The 23,568-nt window shown below is 60.0% G+C and overlaps 2 protein-coding genes across 5 annotated transcripts in view; one reads left to right on the top strand and one right to left on the bottom strand.

The window, feature by feature from the left end:
- Nucleotides 1–21,166, top strand: part of Muc6 (mucin 6, oligomeric mucus/gel-forming) — a 29,392-nt gene extending 8,226 nt beyond the window's left edge. Inside the window, exons 18-32 of the mRNA XM_058579624.1 lie at nucleotides 59–111; nucleotides 206–315; nucleotides 708–859; nucleotides 1,077–1,218; nucleotides 1,307–1,414; nucleotides 1,865–2,050; nucleotides 2,162–2,401; nucleotides 3,002–3,158; nucleotides 3,281–3,424; nucleotides 5,635–5,697; nucleotides 6,244–6,828; nucleotides 7,240–7,398; nucleotides 7,819–18,459; nucleotides 19,980–20,082; nucleotides 20,352–21,166. Coding sequence (XP_058435607.1) covers nucleotides 59–111; nucleotides 206–315; nucleotides 708–859; nucleotides 1,077–1,218; nucleotides 1,307–1,414; nucleotides 1,865–2,050; nucleotides 2,162–2,401; nucleotides 3,002–3,158; nucleotides 3,281–3,424; nucleotides 5,635–5,697; nucleotides 6,244–6,828; nucleotides 7,240–7,398; nucleotides 7,819–18,459; nucleotides 19,980–20,082; nucleotides 20,352–20,529 — 13,021 coding nt within the window. The 3' untranslated portion in view covers nucleotides 20,530–21,166. The remainder of the gene's footprint in view (nucleotides 1–58; nucleotides 112–205; nucleotides 316–707; nucleotides 860–1,076; nucleotides 1,219–1,306; nucleotides 1,415–1,864; nucleotides 2,051–2,161; nucleotides 2,402–3,001; nucleotides 3,159–3,280; nucleotides 3,425–5,634; nucleotides 5,698–6,243; nucleotides 6,829–7,239; nucleotides 7,399–7,818; nucleotides 18,460–19,979; nucleotides 20,083–20,351) is intronic.
- Nucleotides 21,167–21,708: 542 nt separating this feature from the next.
- Ap2a2 (adaptor related protein complex 2 subunit alpha 2) overlaps nucleotides 21,709–23,568 on the bottom strand; it is a 70,511-nt gene continuing 68,651 nt past the window's right edge. For all 4 annotated transcript variants that reach the window (XM_046444686.2, XM_058579309.1, XM_046444688.2 and 1 more), the window contains one exon: nucleotides 21,709–23,356. In XM_046444686.2, coding sequence (XP_046300642.1) covers nucleotides 23,279–23,356 — 78 coding nt within the window. In that variant the 3' untranslated portion in view covers nucleotides 21,709–23,278. The remainder of the gene's footprint in view (nucleotides 23,357–23,568) is intronic.

Raw genomic sequence — 23,568 nt, 5'->3', positions numbered from 1 at the left:
GCCTCTTGGGGGCATTGGGTGCAGGCTCACGTAGCCTCATGCAGCCTCTTTCTTATAGCCACTGCATCAATGGACGGCTGAGCTGCCCAGGGCAATCGCAGGTGTTCTTGGGTACGTACAGCTGCAGAAGCCACCCAACGGGGGACCCAGAGGCACCCGTGGCCTCCCTCCTCTGAGACCCTAACCCCACTCTCCACTCCTGCAGCTTCCTGCCCAGCCCCCAAGACATTCCAGTCCTGCAGCCAGTCCTCAGAGGACAAGTTTGGGGCCGCATGTGCCCCCACGTGCCAGATGCTGGCCACCGGCATCACCTGTGTAAGTGGCAGTGAGAAGCAGCTCAGGGGCCTAGAAAGGGTTGTCACAGGCCCAGGAGGCTGCTCTGCCCTCACCCCTCTGTCTCCATCTCTGTCTGTCCCAGCTGCAAGTGTGGGCTGTGGGTCAGGGGTCAAGAGTAACTCTGTGGCCAAGCAGCTGGATGAGCATGCTCACCTGCAGGGCTCTGTGGGGGCAGGGCCAGCCTGGGGCACCGGGCGCTCAGGCCCCGGGCCAGGGCAGCCTCAGGCAGGCAGCATGGAACCTTCCCTTAGAGAGGTGGCTCTACCAAGAAAGACCCCCGCAGGATTCACGGAAGTGCCTGGGAAGAAGGCCAGGGCTGGGGCGGCAGGCTGGGGCTGCCCTCCAGGCGATGCTGACCCAGCCCCCTCCAGGTGCCCACTAAGTGTGAGCCTGGCTGCGTCTGTCCTGAGGGGTTCTACGAGAATACCAGTGGGCAGTGTGTGCTCCCCGGGCAGTGCCCCTGTGACTTTGCGGGGGTCTCCTACCCCGGGGGTGCTGTGCTCCGCACCGACTGCAAGAACTGGTAAGCCACACCTCACCCTTGGAGCCCAGGTCCCTGGGACTATCTGGACAGACAAGGGGCACCCAGGGTGGGGGACCCAGGGGTGGAGTGTCCAGGAATGGGATGCCCAGAGCTGAGGTCCCCAGAGGCAGGGTGCCCAAGGCCTCCAAGAACCCCAGGGACCTCACCACATGTGGGAAGAGAGCTGCCTCAGCACCCCACCCTGCCCTCTCCACAGCACCTGCTCACAGGGGAGGTGGACCTGCCAGCAGAGTGCCCATTGCCCATCTACCTGCATTCTCTATGGGGAGGGCCACATAATCACTTTCGATGGGCAGCGCTTCGTCTTTAATGGCAACTGCAAGTACACTCTGGCCACGGTAACTGCCAGGACCCCAGGAGCCAGGCGACAGGGACTGGGCTGGGCTGGGCACCCAGGGCTCCTCCTCAGCACCCTCATCCCTGCAGGATGACTGTGGTGCCAACTCCCAGCCCAGCTTCAAGATCCTGGTGGAGAACGTCGTCTGTGGGAAGTCAGGGGCAACCTGCTCCCGAGCCATCCAGATCCTCCTGGGCGTGAGCAGCGGGACCCCCCACAGGGCAGGAGAGGGCTGGGCCCATCACACAGCTAGGCCCTCACTGTCCAGGACCCTCAGGTCCCATCTTTGCTGTGCAGCCCCCCCTTCCCACCCCCTCCTCACCTGCACGACAGGGAGGGAGGAGGGCGTGCCCATTGCCCCCAGAAACCATTCACCAAGTGGGCATCTTGATGTTCTGCACTAGTGGCTGATGACCACCACCTCCTTCCAGGGCATCACCTGGGCAGATGGAAGGGTGTCCTCCAGGGGGCCGAGCCTGTTCCCATACTCACTGGAACCTTCTGCCTGGGGCTGACTCCCAGCAGGTGCCCCTGCCCAAGTCCTTGATGGACTTGGTCAGCCTTGCCTTATACACTCAGTCCTGGGGCAGCCCCAGGGACCACAGAGGCCGACCAGCAGGCAGCCAGTGACAGCCCTGTCTCCACAGGGCCTGACTATCACGATGGCGGACAGAAACTACTCCATCAGCGGGGAGAACTCCCAGGTGCACGTGCTGGTGAAGCCCAGCTCCTTGAACCTGGTTCTGGACATAGATATCCCCAACCGGCTCAACATGACGCTGGTCTGGAACAAGCACATGAGCGTCTCCATCAGGGTCCATCGTGCCTCCCAGGTACCTGCCACGCTGGCCAGACACAACCCTGGTCCAGCCAGAGCCCTGTGGTCTCAGGGTGGGGTGGATCAGGAAGGCCGCACATTCCCTGCCTGACACAGAGTCCCGCAGGATGCCCTCTGTGGCTTGTGTGGCAACTGCAATGGGAACATGAAGGATGACTTTGAGACACGCAGCAAGTACGTGGCATCCAACGAGTTGGAATTCGTGAACTCATGGAAGGAGAGCCCGCTGTGCAGGGACGCGAGCTACGCAGAAGACCCCTGCAGCCTCAACCCCTTCCGCCGCCCCTGGGCAGAGCGCAAGTGCAGCATCATCCACAGCCAGACCTTCACAGCCTGCCACAGCAAGGTGGGCCCTTGGGCACGGCCTACAGCGCCCAGGGCTCATGACCCACCCTGGCCCAGAGTGGAGAAGCCAAAGTCCTCCCACGGTTGGGGGGTGGACATGGAGAGGGCAGAACCCACCATCCAAGACAGGAGCCCTGCACTAAGGTCCGACTGCTACAGGGTGCTTAGCAGCACCCCAGGCCTCTGCCCTCCAGAAGAGGGTGGTGGCCTCCAACAGTGTCAGCAGAATTCAGGTGGAAAGCCCACTCTGCAGCACCTGGTCAGGGGAGGAGACCTGGGGCTGCCCAGGGTAAGGACCTGGACACTCAGGTTCTCAGGCTTAGCAAGCACTGAAAGGAGGGTCCTCATGGCCCAGGGGCCAGCGAAAAGTCGCTGAGGCAAGGAGCTCAGTGCTGCAGATGCTGAGCCCAGAGCACAGGGACGGGGCAGGTCGGGGGGACCCTGGCCCCGGGGCGGTCTCTGGGAGCTTGAGCGCCCATCAGAATCCTCCCTTGTGGTCTCAGCCGAGCCCCTGCAGCACTGACCTGGGCAGACCTGCAGGGCAGGGGTGGCTGAGCACGGGTCTGCAGCGGCACAGACAGGCCTGGCCCTGGCCCTGCAGGTCTACCGCATGCCCTACTACGAGGCCTGCGTGCGGGACGCCTGCCTGTGCGACAAGGGTGGGGACTGTGAGTGCCTATGTGATGCAGTGGCTGCCTATGCCAAGGCCTGCCTGGACAAGGGCGTGTGCGTGGACTGGAGGGCCCCAGACTTCTGCCGTGAGTGCCCTGCCCCACCCCCAGTAGCTCTGAGCCCTGCAGGGCCATGCCCGGCCCCGCCCCGAGGCCCTGCCAACAGAACCCAGACCTCCCACATGGACTGACCACTGCCTTTCCTCCAGCCATCTACTGCGACTTCTACAACACCCACTCGCAGGTGGGCGACGGCAAGTTCCAGTACACGCAGGAGGCCAACTGCACGTGGCACTACCAGCCCTGCCTCTGCCCTGGCCGCCTGGACAGCTTCCCAGACACGAATGTCGAAGGTGGGGGCACAGGCACCTTGTTTCCTCATGTGTGCACTCATCACTGACACACACACACAATTGTTTGCACGCTCATACACACACCCACTCGCACACCAAACCGCGCCTTCAGGCACCAACAGCCTCCTTCACCCACAGTCTCCTCCCTTCCACCTGGCCTTTCACGCACTCCTGCTCACAGTCACAGATTCACCACACACGTTCACTCAGCAACGCCCAGGCCCAGAGCGGGGTTAGGGACAGGGCCTCACAGAAAACAAACTGCTCTGACATCCACTCTGGCCAGAGTGTCGTGAAAAACAGGCAAGGAAGTAAGACACTCAGGCACAGCCTGGTAGAGGACAAGACGGGAAGAGCCCAGGGGACAGGAGGGGAGGGGACAGGAGGGGGAGGGGACAGGAGGGGAAGGGGACAGACAGGGGAGGGGACAGGAGGGGAGGGGACAGGAGGGGAAGGGGACAGGAGGGGAAGGGGACAGGAGGGGAGGGGACAGGAGGGGAGGGGACAGGAGGGGAGGGGGACAGGAGGGGAAGGGGACAGGAGGGGAAGGGGACAGGAGGGGAAGGGGACAGGAGGGGAAGGGGACAGGAGGGGAAGGGGACAGACAGGGGAGGGGACAGGAGGGGAAGGGGACAGGAGGGGAGGGGACAGGAGGGGAAGGGGACAGGAGGGGAAGGGGACAGGAGGGGAAGGGGACAGGAGGGGAAGGGGACAGACAGGGGAGGGGACAGGAGGGGAAGGGGACAGGAGGGGAAGGGGACAGGAGGGGAAGGGGACAGACAGGGGAGGGGACAGGAGGGGAAGGGGACAGGAGGGGAAGGGGACAGACAGGGGAGGGGACAGGAGGGGAAGGGGACAGGAGGGGGAGGGGACAGGAGGGGAAGGGGACAGGAGGGGAAGGGGACAGACAGGGGAGGGGACAGGAGGGGAAGGGGACAGGAGGGGAAGGGGACAGGAGGGGAAGGGGACAGGAGGGGAAGGGGACAGACAGGGGAGGGGACAGGAGGGGAAGGGGACAGGAGGGAAAGGGGACAGGAGGGGGAGGGGACAGGAGGGGGAGGGGACAGGAGGGGGAGGGGACAGGAGGGGAAGGGGACAGGAGGGGAAGGGGACAGACGGGGGAGGGGACAGGAGGGGAAGGGGACAGGAGGGGAAGGGGACAGGAGGGGAAGGGGACAGGAGGGGAAGGGGACAGACAGGGGAGGGGACAGGAGGGGAAGGGGACAGGAGGGGAAGGGGACAGGAGGGGAAGGGGACAGACAGGGGAGGGGACAGGAGGGGAAGGGGACAGGAGGGGAAGGGGACAGGAGGGGAAGGGGACAGGAGGGGAAGGGGTCAGACAGGGGAAGGGGACAGGAGGGGAAGGGGACAGGAGGGGAAGGGGACAGACAGGGGAGGGGACAGGAGGGGAAGGGGACAGGAGGGGAAGGGGACAGGAGGGGAAGGGGACAGGAGGGGAAGGGGACAGGCAGGGGAAGGGGACAGGAGGGGAAGGGGACAGGAGGGGAAGGGGACAGGAGGGGAAGGGGACAGGCAGGGGAAGGGGACAGGAGGGGAAGGGGACAGGAGGGGAAGGGGACAGGAGGGGAAGGGGACAGACAGGGGAGGGGACAGGAGGGGAAGGGGACAGGAGGGGAAGGGGACAGGCAGGGGAGGGGACAGGAGGGGAAGGGGACAGGAGGGGAAGGGGACAGGAGGGGAAGGGGACAGACAGGGGAGGGGACAGGAGGGGAAGGGGACAGGAGGGGAAGGGGACAGGAGGGGAAGGGGACAGGAGGGGAAGGGGACAGGCAGGGGAAGGGGACAGGAGGGGAAGGGGACAGGAGGGGAAGGGGACAGGAGGGGAAGGGGACAGACAGGGGAAGGGGACAGGAGGGGAAGGGGACAGGAGGGGAAGGGGACAGGAGGGAAAGGGGACAGGAGGGGAAGGGGACAGGAGGGGAAGGGGACAGGAGGGGAAGGGGACAGGAGGGAAAGGGGACAGACAGGGGATCCCAGGGCAAACAAGCAGTGGAGCCAGTGCAGCCAGGGCCAGAGCGAGGAGCGGTGGCCACCAGGACAGAGCCCTGGTACCCAGGAAGGGGGTTTCCGAGCTGGGAGTGAAGTGAGAGGAAGGCCGGGGCTGGTGGGGCTCGAGCCACAGGGGGACCCTGCTGGTGGCAGGGAGCTGGGTGCCAGCTGGTGCTGAGCCTGGCCCTCCTTTGCCCTAGGCTGCTACAACTGCTCCCAGGATGAGTACTTCGACCACCGCACGGGGACCTGTGTGCCCTGCAGTAAGTCCAGCTGCAGGCAGGCAGCGTGTCTGCCTGCCAGATGTGGGATGCCCTGGTGCTCCAGGCCCCTCACAAGCTGCTGTCCAGCCCAGTACCCACTCCTCAGGGCCCTGCCCCTTGAGGGACTGAGACTCCCACAGACAGGCCGTGTGGCCGTAGACAGCAGAGACAGAGGACAGCACTGGACGCCTCTGGCCCCCCGTCTGCTCCACAGACCACATACTCACCCAGCTCCAGCTCAGAGCAGAGCCCCCAGGCCTGACAGGGTATTGGGGAGCCCACTGGGAATCTTCCTGGGAATCCAGTTCATTCAGCAAGAGATACCACTGGGCCACAGCAGCCGGGCAGCTTGCTTCTCCAAGCCAGCTGAGAGCAGAGGAAGGGAGGAGACGGGGAGGAGGCAGGCCGCTCAGCGCCCGGCCTGGGTGGCATTCCCCTGCCCCTGCCATGAAGAGCACACAACTCTGCCTAGGCCTGCTCAAGGAACCCCTGGGCGAGGGCTGGGGGCCACATGGGCAGTGGCATCTGACCACCCTCTTCTTACAGTGCCATCCAACACAACCCTGCCGCTGCTGCCGACCACAGGTGACTGCGCTCACTGGCTGCCACAGGGTGTGGGCGTGCTGGCTGGGGACTTTAGCCCAGCAGGGGAGGGGGCAGGGAACACGAGTGTGAACCCCAGGTCCAAAGGGGGAGGGCATGCAAAATTTACCTCCATAGCCCTGCCCACTCAGCCCTTGCTGGACCGGCCACTGAGCATGAGGCAGGGACTCAACAGTAAGTCACCCAGAAGACCCCACCTGGAGCCCATGCTGCCATCAGAGGCTCAGCCATGCCCTGGGCCTTACACTCCATCCCTCCAGCCCAGGGGCCATAAGGCTGGGTGGCAGGAAAAGGCGAGACTCAAGGGGGTGCAGGTCTGCCCCTGCCTGTGCATGAGGGCAGGTCTGCCCCACGCAGGTGCACCACCCACAGAAGTCCAGCCCAGCACAGGGGCCTCCAGGACCACCAGCCCTGGGCCTAGCTCCCTACCCATAGCTACGTACCCCACTGCCCAACCCTCAACCCCTGCCTCCACTGAGGACTGGACACTCTTGACCACACGGATGCCATCTGCACTCTCCTCAGGCGGTAACATGGAGGGGACACTGGAGTATCTGGCGGGTGTGGGGAGGGGTATCATCTGCATCCCACCCCTCAACACACAGCAGACCTCCTGCTGCCTGGGACTATGAGAGGACAGAGCATTAATCCACCCAGCTGACCATAAGTAGGCAGAGAGATAGCCCCACATGAGCCTATGGTCACTGCCACAAGGCCATCATTTCCAGAAGTGATGTGGGAGACATAAGAGCAAGGCCAGGGGAGGCAAGAGGCCAGGGTTCCTCCAAGGAGACCCCACAGGGGACCCTGGCTCACAGGAAAGGGGCAGGGACTCAGGCACAAGCCTAAGAGATGCAGGTGGGAACACAAGATGACACTCTGGGTGGCAGTCCTTGGCAAAATCACCTCCAATGACAGGAGCCACCTCTAACCTCACAGCCACACGGAGGTCAACAGCCACAGGACTGACGGTGACGGAAGCCATAACACAGGCCACAGCAGCTCCGGAGAGCCAAGGCACAAAGTCCACAGCTCAGTCCACAGCAAGAACCACGGAGGCCCCACCAAGCTCAAGAACAGGAACGCTTCCCAGCCAAGGTGAGTGGTGGCCGGGAGGTCAGCTTCCCACAGCCACACGTGCCACAGGGTGCCACAGGTGGGCCACACCCTGAGAAAGCAGAAAGGCAAGTCCAAGAACAAGGGACAGCGAGCCCAAGGGGACAGAGGACAGAGGCAGAGAGGAGGGGGCAGAGCCAGAAAGACGCTCACAGACATGGGAACTGAGAACAGGTGCAAGAGGGCCACAGTTAGGACGGCAGACCCATGAGGACACACGGACCACACCTCCAAGCCAACACAGAGGTCCAGAGAAAGAGACAGGTGACCAAAGAAAGGTGCTTCAGGGTCAGACACACTGAGGACAAACACCCACCAGCGAACCCTCAGGGACAGGCCCTCCAGACAGAGCAGGAGTCTGGAGTTCAGGACTGAATGGTAACACATGTCCTGGATCCACAGAGACACCAACCCACCAGGAAATGCTCACAACCACCAGGAGTCCTGGGACCAGCAGCACAGAGCCACCGGGTGCTCTCAGAACAACATCCTCACAGCAAGCAGCCGATGACACTGAAACCTCAACAGCAGCCACACCCAGTCTAGGGACAGAAAACACAGCCTCCTCCATCAAACCACATGGAACCACCATCACCACACGGCACACGTCCGCCACGGCGACCGCAAACACTACGCACAGCTCCAACACCCTCACAGGGGGATTGCATACGACAACTGGTCTCAGGACCTCACTGACCTCTCTGGTTTCCACACTGTCCACCCTGTCTCAAACACAAACTTCTGAAAGCCATACAAGTCCATCTAGCCAAGAGGTCCCCTCTAAAAACTCGGACACAAGTTCAATGACCACCACTCTCTCCACCACAGTGGTCAGGGCCACTGGACCCACCTACACCTCTCCCCTGATCACTACGTCTACCAGTGCCCCCCACAGGTCCTTCGTCACTTCCACAACCTCCCCTGCCTCCCTGTCACACCTTTCCTCCTCCCCACATCCCAAACCCACCTCACCCCTGTCCACCAACATCACACCCACACCCACCAATACACAAACGGGGACCCCGGTGGCCCACACCTCCTCTGCCACTCACACCAGTACACAAACCTCACGGACCTCTCCGTCTTCAAACACCGCGTCTGCCTCCAACACTGCCCACCCTTCCGTTCCCCTCCCAGGAACATCCGTCCAGATCACCAGCACATATCCACCTCCACCCGGTCCCCAGACCTCACTTACCTCTCGGGCTTCCACATTGTCCACCCCTTCTCTCACACCAACTCCTCAGAGCCTCAGCAGCCCATCCAGCCCACAAGTGCTTTGGAGCACCTCTACCCCAAGCTTCATTAGTTCCAGTCCTACAACCATAACCGTCAAGCCCACGGCACCCACAGCCACTCTACCACTGATGACCACATCTACCAGGGCCTCCACACAGGCCCCCAGCTTGATCAGTACTTTTAGGACCTCCCCTGCCCCTCTCCCACACCCTACGTCCACTCCGCACACAAAATACACATTACCTATTGCCACCACCATCACACAAACAGGGAGCCCCAGGACACTTACCTCCGAGTCCCCTCACAGCACTCCACTCATGACATGGACCTCTCAGGCTTCATACACCTCTTCTGCCTCCACCACGGCTCACCCGTCCCTGCACCTCACAGCTACACCCCTCAAGACCACCAGCTCATTTCCAACTCCTACCACTCCCAACACCTCCCTTTCCCCGCTGGTTACCACACTGTCCACTGGCTCTCTCACGCCATCTTCTCAGAGCATCCCCAGCCCATCCAGCCCTGAGGTTCTCTGGAGCACATCCTCTCCGGGGTCAACGGGCTCCAGTCTTTTAACCACAACAGTCAAGGCCTCTGGACCGACAAGCACGGCACCACTGACAACCATATCTACCAGGGCCACTACACGAGCCAACACCTCCGTCACCACTTCCAGAACCTCCACTGCAACTCTCTCCTTCCCATCAACCACTACTTACTTGAAAAGCACTTTACCTCTAGCCACCACCATCAAGCAAACCATGAGCACGATGTCACTCACCTCCGGGACCCTTCTTACCACGCAACAAATCCCATCCACCTCTCACCCCTTGTACACCACGTCGGCCTCCACCACGGCCCGCCCTTCCATCCAGCTCACGGGAACGTCCCTCAAGACCAGCAGCACATTCCCAACGCCTAGTGGGCCCCTGACCTCACCTACTTCTCTCGTTTCCACACTCTCCACCCTCTCTCTCACACCAACTTCTCAGACCCTCAACACACAATCCACTACAGAGGTCCCCTCTGAGAGCCACCACCCAAGTTCAATGACCACCACTCTCTCCACCACAGTGGTCAGGGCCACTGGACCCACCTACACCTCTCCCCTGATCACTACGTCTACCAGTGCCCCCCACAGGTCCTTCGTCACTTCCACAACCTCCTCTGCCTCCCTGTCACACCTTTCCTCCTCCCCACATCCCAAACCCACATCACCCCTGTCCACCAACATCACACCCACACCCACCAATACACAAACGGGGACCCCGGTGGCCCACACCTCCTCTGCCACTCACACCAGTACACAAACCTCACGGACCTCTCAGTCTTCAAACACCGCGTCTGCCTCCAACACAGCCCACCCTTCCGTTCCCCTCCCAGGAACATCCGTCCAGATCACCAGCGCATATCCACCTCCACCCGGTCCCCAGACCTCACTTACCTCTCGGGCTTCCACATTGTCCACCCCTTCTCTCACACCAACTCCTCAGAGCCTCAGCAGCCCATCCAGCCCACAAGTGCTTTGGAGCACCTCTACCCCAAGCTTCATTAGTTCCAGTCCTACAACCATAACCGTCAAGCCCACGGCACCCACAGCCACTCTACCACTGATGACCACATCTACCAGGGCCTCCACACAGGCCCCCAAATCGATCAGCACGTTCAGGACCTCCCCTGCCCCTCTCCCACACCCTACGTCCACTTTACACACAAAATCCACATTACCTATTGCCACCACCATCACACAAACATGGAGCCCTGAGGCACTTAACTCTGAGTCCCCTCACAGCACTCCACTCATGCCATGGACCTCTCAGGCTTCATACACCTCTTCTGCCTCCACCACGGCTCACCCGTCCCTGCACCTCACAGCTACACCCCTCAAGACCACCAGCTCATTTCCAACTCCTACCACTCCCAACACCTCCCTTTCCCCGCTGGTTACCACACTGTCCACTGGCTCTCTCACGCCATCTTCTCAGAGCATCCCCAGCCCATCCAGCCCTGAGGTTCTCTGGAGCACGTCCTCTCCGGGGTCTGCGGGCTCCAGTCTTTTAACCACAACAGTCAAGGCCTCTGGACCGACAAGCACGGCACCACTGACAACCACATCTACCAGGGCCACTACACGAGCCAACACCTCCGTCACCACTTCCAGAACCTCCACTGCAACTCTCTCCTTCCCATCAACCATTACTTACTTGAAAAGCACTTTACCTCTAGCCACCACCATCAAGCAAACCATGAGCGCGATGGCACTCACCTCCGGGACCCTTCTTACCACGCAACAAATCCCATCCACCTCTCACCCCTTGTACACCACGTCGGCCTCCACCACGGCCCGCCCTTCCATCCAGCTCACGGGAACGTCCCTCAAGACCAGCAGCACATTCCCAACGCCTAGTGGGCCCCTGACCTCACCTACTTCTCTGGTTTCCACACTCTCCACCCTCTCTCTCACACCAACTTCTCAGACCCTCAACACACAATCCACTACAGAGGTCCCCTCTGAGAGCCACCACCCAAGTTCAATGACCACCACTCTTTCCACCACAGTGGTCAGGGCCACTGGACCCACCTACACCTCTCCCCTGATCACTACGTCTACCAGTGCCCCCCACAGGTCCTTCGTCACTTCCACAACCTCCCCTGCCTCCCTGTCACACCTTTCCTCCTCCCCACATCCCAAACCCACCTCACCCCTGTCCACCAACATCACACCCACACCCACCAATACACAAACGGGGACCCCGGTGGCCCACACCTCCTCTGCCACTCACACCAGTACACAAACCTCACGGACCTCTCCGTCTTCAAACACCGCGTCTGCCTCCAACACAGCCCACCCTTCCGTTCCCCTCCCAGGAACATCCGTCCAGATCACCAGCACATATCCACCTCCACCCGGTCCCCAGACCTCACTTACCTCTCGGGCTTCCACATTGTCCACCCCTTCTCTCACACCAACTCCTCAGAGCCTCAGCAGCCCATCCAGCCCACAAGTGCTTTGGAGCACCTCTACCCCAAGCTTCATTAGTTCCAGTCCTACAACCATAACCGTCAAGCCCACGGCACCCACAGCCACTCTACCACTGATGACCACATCTACCAGGGCCTCCACACAGGCCCCCAAATCGATCAGCACGTTCAGGACCTCCCCTGCCCCTCTCCAACACCCTACGGCCACTCCGCACACAAAATACACATTACCTATTGCCACCACCATCACACAAACAGGGAGCCCCAGGACACTTACCTCCGAGTCCCCTCACAGCACTCCACTCATGACATGGACCTCTCAGGCTTCATACACCTCTTCTGCCTCCACCACGGCTCACCCGTCCCTGCACCTCACAGCTACGCCCCTCAAGACCACCAGCTCATTTCCAAATCCTCCTACAGCCCACACCTCACTCACCTCCCTAGTTTCAACACTGTCCACTGGCTCTCTCACACCATCTTCTCAGAGCATCCCCAGCCCATCCAGCCCAGGAGGGCTCTGGACCGCCTCCTCCCCGAGGTCAACGGGATCCAGTCTTTCCACTACAGGAGTCAAATCCACTGGACCTACAAGCACTGCACCACTGGTAACCACATCTACCAGGGCCACTACACGAGCCAACACCTCGGTCAGGACTTCCAGATCCTACACTGCCCCTCTGCCTTTCCCATGGACCACTACTTACCAGAAAACCACATTACCCTGGGCTTCCACCATCAAGCAAACCATGAGTCCAGTGGCACTCACCTCCGGGACGCTTCTTAGCACGCAACAAATCCCATCCACCTCTCACCCCTTGTACACCACGTCGGCCTCCACCACGGCCCGCCCTTCCATCCAGCTCACGGGAACGTCCCTCAAGACCAGCAGCACATTCCCAACGCCTAGTGGGCCCCTGACCTCACCTACTTCTCTCGTTTCCACACTCTCCACCCTCTCTCTCACACCAACTTCTCAGACCCTCAACGCACAATCCACTACAGAGGTCCCCTCTGAGAGCCACCACCCAAGTTCAATGACCACCACTCTCTCCACCACAGTGGTCAGGGCCACTGGACCCACCTACACCTCTCCCCTGATCACTACGTCTACCAGTGCCCCCCACAGGTCCTTCGTCACTTCCACAACCTCCACTGCCTCCCTGTCACACCTTTCCTCCTCCCCACATCCCAAACCCACATCACCCCTGTCCACCAACATCACACCCACACCCACCAATACACAAACGGGGACCCCGGTGGCCCACACCTCCTCTGCCACTCACACCAGTACACAAACCTCACGGACCTCTCAGTCTTCAAACACCGCGTCTGCCTCCAACACAGCCCACCCTTCCGTTCCCCTCCCAGGAACATCCGTCCAGATCACCAGCACATATCCACCTCCACCCGGTCCCCAGACCTCACTTACCTCTCGGGCTTCCACATTGTCCACCCCTTCTCTCACACCAACTCCTCAGAGCCTCAGCAGCCCATCTAGCCCACAAGTGCTTTGGAGCACCTCTACCCCAAGCTTCACTAGTTCCAGTCCTACGACCATAACCGTCAAGCCCACGGCACCCACAGCCACTCTACCACTGATGACCACATCTACCAGGGCCTCCACACAGGCCCCCAAATCGATCAGCACGTTCAGGACCTCCCCTGCCCCTCTCCCACACCCTACGTCCACTTTACACACAAAATCCACATTACCGATTGCCACCACCATCACAGAAACAGGGAGCCCTGAGGCACTTAACTCTGAGTCCCCTCACAGCACTCCACTCATGACATGGACCTCTCAGGCTTCATACACCTCTTCTGCCTCCACCACGGCTCACCCGTCCCTGCACCTCACAGCTACACCCCTCAAGACCACCAGCTCATTTCCAACTCCTACCACTCCCAACACCTCCCTTTCCCCGCTGGTTACCACACTGTCCACTGGCTCTCTCACGCCATCTTCTCAGAGCATCCCCAGCCCATCCAGCCCTGAGGTTCTCTGGAGCACGTCCTCTCCGGGGTCAACGGGCTCCAGTCTTTTAACCACAACAGTCAAGGCCTCTGGACCGACAAGCACGGCACCACTGACAACCACATCTACCAGGGCCACTACACGAGCCAACACCTCCGTCACCACTTCCAGAACCTCCACTGCAACTCTCTCCTTCCCATCAACCATTACTTACTTGAAAAGCACTTTACCTCTAGCCACCACCATCAAGCAAACCATGAGCGCGATGGCACTCACCTCCGGGACCCTTCTTACCACGCAACAAATCCCATCCACCTCTCACCCCTTGTACACCACGTCGGCCTCCACCACGGCCCGCCCTTCCATCCAGCTCACGGGAACGTCCCTCAAGACCAGCAGCACATTCCCAACGCCTAGTGGGCCCCTGACCTCACCTACTTCTCTGGTTTCCACACTCTCCACCCTCTCTCTCACACCAACTTCTCAGACCCTCAACGCACAATCCACTACAGAGGTCCCCTCTGAGAGCCACCACCCAAGTTCAATGACCACCACTCTCTCCACCACAGTGGTCAGGGCCACTGGACCCACCTACACCTCTCCCCTGATCACTACGTCTACCAGTGCCCCCCACAGGTCCTTCGTCACTTCCACAACCTCCACTGCCTCCCTGTCACACCTTTCCTCCTCCCCACATCCCAAACCCACATCACCCCTGTCCACCAACATCACACCCACACCCACCAATACACAAACGGGGACCCCGGTGGCCCACACCTCCTCTGCCACTCACACCAGTACACAAACCTCACGGACCTCTCCGTCTTCAAACACCGCGTCTGCCTCCAACACTGCCCACCCTTCCGTTCCCCTCCCAGGAACATCCGTCCAGATCACCAGCACATATCCACCTCCACCCGGTCCCCAGACCTCACTTACCTCTCGAGCTTCCACATTGTCCACCCCTTCTCTCACACCAACTCCTCAGAGCCTCAGCAGCCCATCCAGCCCACAAGTGCTTTGGAGCACCTCTACCCCAAGCTTCACTAGTTCCAGTCCTACGACCATAACCGTCAAGCCCACGGCACCCACAGCCACTCTACCACTGATGACCACATCTACCAGGGCCTCCACACAGGCCCCCAAATCGATCAGCACATTCAGGACCTCCCCTGCCCCTCTCCCACACCCTACGTCCACTTTACACACAAAATCCACATTACCGATTGCCACCACCATCACAGAAACAGGGAGCCCTGAGGCACTTAACTCTGAGTCCCCTCACAGCACTCCACTCATGCCATGGACCTCTCAGGCTTCATACACCTCTTCTGCCTCCACCACGGCTCACCCGTCCCTGCACCTCACAGCTACACCCCTCAAGACCACCAGCTCATTTCCAACTCCTACCACTCCCAACACCTCCCTTTCCCCGCTGGTTACCACACTGTCCACTGGCTCTCTCACGCCATCTTCTCAGAGCATCCCCAGCCCATCCAGCCCTGAGGTTCTCTGGAGCACGTCCTCTCCGGGGTCAACGGGCTCCAGTCTTTTAACCACAACAGTCAAGGCCTCTGGACCGACAAGCACGGCACCACTGACAACCACATCTACCAGGGCCACTACACGAGCCAACACCTCCGTCACCACTTCCAGAACCTCCACTGCAACTCTCTCCTTCCCATCAACCATTACTTACTTGAAAAGCACTTTACCTCTAGCCACCACCATCAAGCAAACCATGAGCGCGATGGCACTCACCTCCGGGACCCTTCTTACCACGCAACAAATCCCATCCACCTCTCACCCCTTGTACACCACGTCGGCCTCCACCACGGCCCGCCCTTCCATCCAGCTCACGGGAACGTCCCTCAAGACCAGCAGCACATTCCCAACGCCTAGTGGGCCCCTGACCTCACCTACTTCTCTGGTTTCCACACTCTCCACCCTCTCTCTCACACCAACTTCTCAGACCCTCAACGCACAATCCACTACAGAGGTCCCCTCTGAGAGCCACCACCCAAGTTCAATGACCACCACTCTTTCCACCACAGTGGTCAGGGCCACTGGACCCACCTACACCTCTCCCCTGATCACTACGTCTACCAGTGCCCCCCACAGGTCCTTCGTCACTTCCACAACCTCCACTGCCTCCGTGTCGTACCTCCCTTCCTCCCCATATCACAAACCCACCTCACCCCTGTCCACCAACATCACACCCACAACCACCAATACACAAACGGGGACCCCGGTGGCCCACACCTCCTCTGCCACTCACACCAGTACACAAACCTCACGGACCTCTCAGTCTTCAAACACCGCGTCTGCCTCCAACACAGCCCACCCTTCCGTTCCCCTCCCAGGAACATCCGTCCAGATCACCAGCGCATATCCACCTCCACCCAGTCCCCAGACCTCACTTACCTCTCGGGCTTCCACATTGTCCACCCCTTCTCTCACACCAACTCCTCAGAGCCTCAGCAGCCCATCCAGCCCACAAGTGCTTTGGAGCACCTCTACCCCAAGCTTCATTAGTTCCAGTCCTACAACCATAACCGTCAAGCCCACGGCACCCACAGCCACTCTACCACTGATGACCACATCTACCAGGGCCCCCAGCTTGATCAGCACTTTTAGGACCTCCCGTGCCCCTCTCCCACACCCTACGTCCACTCCACACTCAAAATCCACATTACCTATTGCCACCACCATCACACAAACAGAGAGCTCCAAGGCACTTACCTCCGTGTACCCTCCCAGCACTCCACACATGCCATGGACCTCTCAGGCTTCATACACCTCTTCTGCCTCCACCACGGCTCACCCGTCCCTGCACCTCACAGCTACGCCCCTCAAGACTACCAGACCATCCAGCCCAGAAGTGCTCAGTGGTACCTCCACCCCAAGGCCTATGGGCTCCAGTCTTTCCACCACAACCATCAAGGCCACCAGAACCACAAGCACTACACTACTGATGACCACTTCTACCAGGTCCTCCACAGGAGCCAATACCTCGATCAACACTTCCAGATCCTCCGCTGCCCCCCTGTCCTTCCCACTGTCCTCTCCTTACCCGAAACCCACATTATCTCTGACCACCACCATCAAACAAACCGGCAGCCCCGTGGCACTTACCTCATTGGCCCTTCCCAGCACTCAACAAACCCCACTGACCTCTCACTCCTTGTACAGCACGTCGGCCTCCACCACGGCCCGCCCTTCCATCCACCTCACAAGAACGTCCCTCAAGACCAGCAGTGCATTTCCAACTCCCACTGGGCCCCAGACCTCACCTACCTCTCTGATTTCCACACTGTCCACCAGCCCTCTCACATCAACTTCTCACTGGACCACCAGCCCTGAACTGTTATGGAGCACTTCCTCCCCAAGGTTAATGGGCTCCAGTCTTTCAACTACAGCCTTCCAGTCCACTGGACCCACAAGCAGTGCAGCGCAGATGACCACGTCTTCCAGGGCCTCCACACAAGCCCACAGCTCCGTCATCACTCTTAGAACCTCTGCTTCCTCCCTGTCACACCTTTCCTCCTCGCCATACGTGGAATCCACATCACCCCTGTCCACGAGCATCATCACCACACCCACCAACAGACAAACTCCAAGTCCTATGGCCCACACCTCCTCTGCCACTCACACCAGTACACACACCTTATGGACCTCTCAGTCTCCATACACGGCATCTGCCTCCACCACTCTCCAGCATTCTGTGCCCCTCTCAGGAACGTCCCTCCAGACCACCAGTGCATATCCAACTTCAACTGGCCACAAGCCCTCAGTTACCTCTCTGGGTACCACGCTATCCACCATCTCTCTCAGACCCACTTCTCAGAGCCTCACCAGCCCGTCCAGCCCAGAGGTGTTATGGAGCACCTCCATCCCAAGGCCAATGGACACGAGTCTTTCAACCACAGCCGTGAAGGCTACTGGACCCAGAAGCACTTCACCACTGATGACCACGTCTACCTGGACCTCCACACAGGCCCACTGGTCTTTCCACACTGCCAGAACGTCGTCTTATTTACGGAGCTCTTCTTCTCCCTTGTCCTCCATTTCTACCTCCAGTTCTACTTTGTCCCCCGCAGCCTCGCCATCGGCACTCCGTAGTCTTTTCACCACGTCTGTTTCTGTAGAGACTACACATCCTTCCACACTTTTGCCCAAGGCCTCATCCACAACCTCCCGGCCAACTTCTTTTCAAACCTCTTCCTCTCCCATTTCCGCCTTGCTGTCACCGAGATCTCCTCTTACCACATCGTCCACCTCAGTCCCTTCAACCTCCCCCACTGCTCCCCCACTGTATGCACCTACCAGCAGCTCCATCCCTCCTGCTCCGTTTCCCACTGCGTCTACGACTGGGTCCCATTTCCCTTCTCCTTCTGCCTCTCTCCTCCCCACCCCAACCTCCAGTCCTGTTAACACTTCCCTTTTACCTCTTTTAAACTCCTCTTCCCCTGACTCTGCTCTTCCCACCCTGCCAGCTGTCCACACATCTGCCACCCCAGATCAGGTGCCAAACCCCAGCCCAGGCTTCCCTTCCACGTCCAGGATTACACCCAGTGCCTCCCCTTCCTCTGCCTTCTCACAGTCCACCACCTCCCAGCTTACTTCTCTTACCACCCAAGCCTCCATGCCAGGCCTTGTGTCTTCGACCTTGAGGATGACAAGCTCAACAGTTTCCCCTACTACCAACCTTACCAGCAGTCCTCCTGGTACCTCCAGGCTGCTGACGTCCATGCTCCTGTCCAGCTACATCACCTCGCACGGAAGCTCCTCTACCTTCCCCCCAGCAACCCCCTCCAGGGTGGCCCCCTCAGTCTCCTCTGATGGTAAGCAGCATCTCTGTGGCCCCCATTGGCTCAGGGCTGCATTCCAGGCCTGCCTCTTCTCCCAACTGCACTGTGCTGCCCCTCAGGCCTACTGCCTTCCCTCGTCCCGCCATTCCTCCATGCTGCCCACAGCCCCGGTGCCTGTCCCAAGCCCCATTCTTTTCTCCTCTCCTGAGCAGCCCCTGTGCTCACGCCAGTCTGGATGAAACTGGTGCTTCCTTGCCCATGTCTCCTACCAGCATCAGAGGCATTTTTCACACCCCAGGCCTCTGCTGCATGTCCCTCTGCAGTCTTGACCTCTCTTTTCAGGCTGACATATCTCCCCAAGCAGCCTTCCACAGCTGACTCTTGGGAAGCTCAGAGGGTGTGAGATAGCAGGGGTCCCTGAGCTCAAGGAACATGACCTCCTTGAGTTAGAGAGGAAAGCAAAGTCCACTGCAAGTATGCACCTCCCTGACCTGCGGGAGGCTGAGTGGGCCTGGAGACAGGGCTGCCGTTTAATGGAGGCACTCTCTGTAAGCTGCTGCTTCCAGCTGCCCTCCTGCCCAGGAAGTGCCAGGGTTCCCTGCAGAGCAAGCACGGGCCGGGCCCTGCCGTGCAGCAAGAGCTATCCACGTCCACCTTGTGTTCTGGGTATGCCCTTCCTCCCCTGGAAGTATTCCCCTGTTGAACATGTTCTTGGAGCCAGGCTGCCCTGGCCCGTTGTCCCCCAGCAGTTCCTTCTCGCCAACTCTGAGCTTCACATTCTGCTGTGCATGAGGGCTTCTCACCCTGTGAGACAAGGACGTGGGCACAGGCTCTTTCCTGTGGAAGTAGCATCAGGAAGCAGAACAGAGGAACAGGAGTAGGCCGCTGGGGCTCAGCAAACTGGGCCGTGAGCCCCTCCTTCCTCAGCTGGTGCAGGAGAAGCTGGGTGTGGTGGGTGACAGGACCAATTTGGTGGAGGTGAGGGAGAGAAACACGGGGCAGGACATCCAGTCTGCCAGAAACTTTTTTTTTTTTAATGTGTTGTAATGCCTGTCCCCTATACCAGCGCACCCTGGGCTGTGCTGCAGCGTCACCACCATCTGACCAGGTGTCCTGGTCCTCACACCACACCCCTCCTAGAAACCCAGACCAAGGGGCCTGCTCTGCTTCCCCTCCCCCAGTCCTGGTGTGGGGAGTCCCCTTTTGGAGACAGTGAAACACTCTCCTTGGCCCTCAGCAGGTCCTGAGACACCTAGGGCCACAGGCCCTGTCTGGGGCATAGGAAGGGAGGTGGCGAGACCTGGGTCTGACTGAGGTCCCTCTGGGGCCCAGCTCACTGCCAGGTCCTTCAGAAAAGCCAGGAAGGAGAGGCTGCCAGCCTTTGGCCCCATGCAGAGCCTGGTCTGAGCTGCGGGGGCCACAGTGGGGCCTCTACGTCTTCAGGCTTCTCCAAAATCAGTCTGCTCATGCAGCTGTGCTCTCGGCTCAGTGGCCCTGCTCTGGTGTGAGCATTCACCTCACTGTGCACTTAACTCTTGCCTCTTGGCCCCCAGGAGCCTGCAGTGTGCAGGAACATGAACAGGAAATCACCTACCAGGGGTGCACCGCAAACGTGACCCTGACCCGCTGCGAGGGTGCTTGTGCCTCTTCCGTCAGGTGAGCCCCTGGGAGTCAACCTTCCTGGCTGGGTCAAGACCCACAGCAAGTTGCCAGGCTGCCGGGTCCTCGCAGTGCTGCCTTGTCCCAGTCCACGGGGTCCAGGTAGCCTGCTCCATGCCCAAAGTCGAACTTGCCTTGTGCCTGTGAGCAGGAGTCAGCAGGAAAGGGAAGGCTCTTAAAGGTCTGGCCTGCAAACGGCTTGGGGTCCTGCTGCTCCTCAGGGGAGAGGTGCTGCCCTGACCCTCTGCTTGTCTGCTTCTTGGCAGCTTCAACATCACCACCCAGCAGGTGGATGCTCAGTGTAGCTGCTGCTACCCGCTCAACTCCTACAGGAAACAGCTCCTACTGCCCTGTGCAGACCCCAGCGCACCAGGCCAGCAGCTCAAGGTCACCTTGCAGGTGTTCAGCAGCTGTGTGTGCCAACTCTCGCACTGCAGAGACTAGAGGAGCTGCCTGGTCTCCCACGCACACAAGGTCGCAGGCCAAGAACAAGACAGCTGCCACCACACTCCTCCTCTGGATTTGTCCAGCAGCCTCTTTCCTGGACATAGATCTGAACTCCACGAGCCCTCGGAGGTGGCTCACCTGAGGCCACTGCAGGGAAGAAGCTGCTGGGAAGGAGCCCTGACCATCCACCTCCTGCTGACCCAACCCAGAGTGTGGGTGTGACATGGGCACGTGCTGATGGCAGCGTCTGCCACGCACACTGCCTCCCAGCCTTTGGTTGCAGAATCTTGCAGAGAAAACAACCCAGAAGCAGATGCCAGGGAGGAGGCTGCTCCAGCAGGGCTGCTGGGGGGACATGTGGGCTGATCAGAATGGGGACATGGCGGGTGTGGGTACCTGGACAGGGACAAGGAGGACGAAAGGCCAGGTAAGCACGAAATCCAGCAGAGAGGGGTATCCCCAGTCAGGGTGACAGGCAGGTGCAACACAGTGGCACCCAGCTGTGCAAGATGGCTGCCGCCAGAACCCACATCCTCACAGGAGGCTGTCACCCACCACCGAGTTGATTCCAAATAAACTGGATCTTGTCCAGGCAGAGGCTGATCCATGAGCGCCACTGTGCCATCCCCAACTCCCTCAGGCCTCTCTCCCTGGGTGAACCTACACGGTGGGCACAGGACCGGGGCTCGGTGGGGCTGCCGCCAGGTGGGGCTTGGAGAGGAAGGGCCACCACCACTGGCCGAGCCCCCACCCAAAACTCTGTGCAAGCCCCTGGCGAGGCTACCACCCTCTGGGTCCCTCTAGCACCATCCCTGCCAGGCTATAGGATCCCTGGCAGGGGCAACCTCACCCCACAGGCAGCTCAGCAGGAAGGAAGCCTTGGGCCCATCCCTCCTGTGCACTTAGACCAGAGGCCTCCAAGGCCAGGACCTCCAAGGAGCCACAGCCCAGCATCCACTGAAGCAGGGAGCCTAGGCAGACCTGGCCATACCCAGAGTCATGCCATCAGAGCAAAGGTGCTTTGTGGTGTTGTGAGGTACTGTCCAGCACTGCCCAGGCCCAGAGAGACTGTCCTAAAGCTGAAGGACAGGTTGCACAGGCAGATGGTACTCCAGGTCCTTGGTGCCAACACCCACAATGCCCACAGGACACTGCCCAAAAGACAACACACGCATCCAACTGTACTAGCATTTATTTTTCTTTGAAAAGGAGCACAATGCACAGATGGACACCCCTGGGACAGCACAGAGGGCAGGCCTGTGCCTCAGTAGCCCTTCCTATGCCAGGGAGACTTGTTGCCCAGAGACCACTACCTGGCTGCCCATGCACAGGAGCCATGGTCATGGGCCCTGCTGTCCACATGCAGTGTGTGGACTGCACATCAAGGACAGTCACTCTGTCCAGCAGCTGGAATAAGAGGATGCAGAGGCTCGCCCTGGCCAGCCAGGCCATCGCCTGCAGCAAAGCCCATCTGAGGCCGGGGCATATCTCGGGCAGACCAGGAGCTTTGGGGCGCACACACACCAAGACCAGCACAGGAGGAGCTGGTACTCTGAAGGCCACCCTGCAGCTGTCCCTAAGACCCAGGATGGCAGGATGATGGCCAGAAACTGAGGCAAAGGGCCACTGCCACGTCCAGTGTCTGGACATCAAGGGAGTGACAGTGGGTCCTGCCTTACCTGTGTCTCCTCAGGTGCTATGGGCTCAAGTGTGCTCAGACAAACCTGCCTGTCCCCTGTGTGCTGACCCTAGGAGCCATCGCAGGGCACACCTGCCTGGGCTCCCCAGGCCTCTCTGCCCCATCCACATCCTACCTTGCAAGCATGTGCAGGGACACCTGTGAGGGCTGGGGACATGTGGCCAGCAGACCTGGCGCGCCCTCAGCACAGCAACATCCAGGGCCCTTGTCCTCCCCAGTTTAATCTCCTCCACCCCCACATCCAGCAAGGACTGGACAGGTGCAGTCTATAGCGCTCGGCCTCAACTGAGGCCCTAGGAATGCGCACTTGACAGGTGAAGGCCACCAGCAGGAAGGACAGGCACACCCTGCAGAGTCTTACAAGATGAGCCATGGTCACACCCTGCAGAGCCATCAGGATCCCTCCACCCACCAAGTGCAAATCTAAGGTGTCAGACAGAACACATCACAGAAGTCCCTTCAAGAACACCGGTGCTGTGGACAGGGCTGGCTGAGGAGAGCAGGTGCCTGGTTTGGCCAATAGTCATCAAAACAGACGCTTCCAGCTCCTGAATTACAACCCCGCCCAGGAATCGTCTGGCAGTGCCTCAGCAAGCCCCGAGCAAACACTGCCCAGCCTGCAGGGTTAGCCACACTCCTCTCGCAGAGTGGGTCACGCCAGCACTGCCAGGTAGTCCCAGGGTAGGCCTGTAAGCACAGCAGTGCTGCTGCTCCAAAATCTGAGAAGGGTCTGCAACAGAACAGCGGCACTCAGACAAAACCTCAACACAATCCCCACTTCCACTCAAACTTCTTATTTCCCTTTAATTTGTAGGCTGAACCACAGGGCTGTCTTGATTCCCAGGGCCCGAGGCCCTCCTGCTGGGGCAGGCCCATTGCAGTCCTCCTCCAACAGTGCCCGCTGTCCCGCGATGACCAGGGGCCGGGCCTGGAGGCACCCTGTGCTGTGATGTTCAGACATGGGGTTTTGTTTGCATATGGTGACGAAGACAAATGGCAGAGACGAGGAGAGACGCACAGATACGAGCCAGACCTTCTGCCCGTGGATTAAAACTGCTCTGACAGCAGCTCACACAGCCTCTGTGAGACGGTGTCTTTGCTGGTGCGCAGCGTGAGCCGGTACATCTGAAACAGAGACAGAGGTCAGCGGCACACCGAAGCCCCGTGCAGCTCCTTGAGGCAGCAGACACAGGCTCTGCAACAGACAGCAGCCACGCAGCCCGAGGGCAGCCAGCAGCTCCTCTCAGTGGGCCTCCACCTCCCAAGGGCAGCTGCTCTCCAGGGATCACCCATGAAGTGACAACAGGTGCCCCCGGCAGAACTGGACACAGAGACTG

The sequence above is a fragment of the Marmota monax genome, unplaced genomic scaffold (genome assembly GCF_021218885.2).
Source record: "Marmota monax isolate L192 unplaced genomic scaffold, Marmota_monax_Labrador192_F-V1.1 WCK01_AAM20220418_F8-fsc00038, whole genome shotgun sequence".
Lineage (NCBI taxonomy): Eukaryota > Metazoa > Chordata > Mammalia > Rodentia > Sciuridae > Marmota > Marmota monax.
Note: the sequence above shows the minus strand (reverse complement) of the source record. Positions and strands in the feature narration are given on the sequence as shown.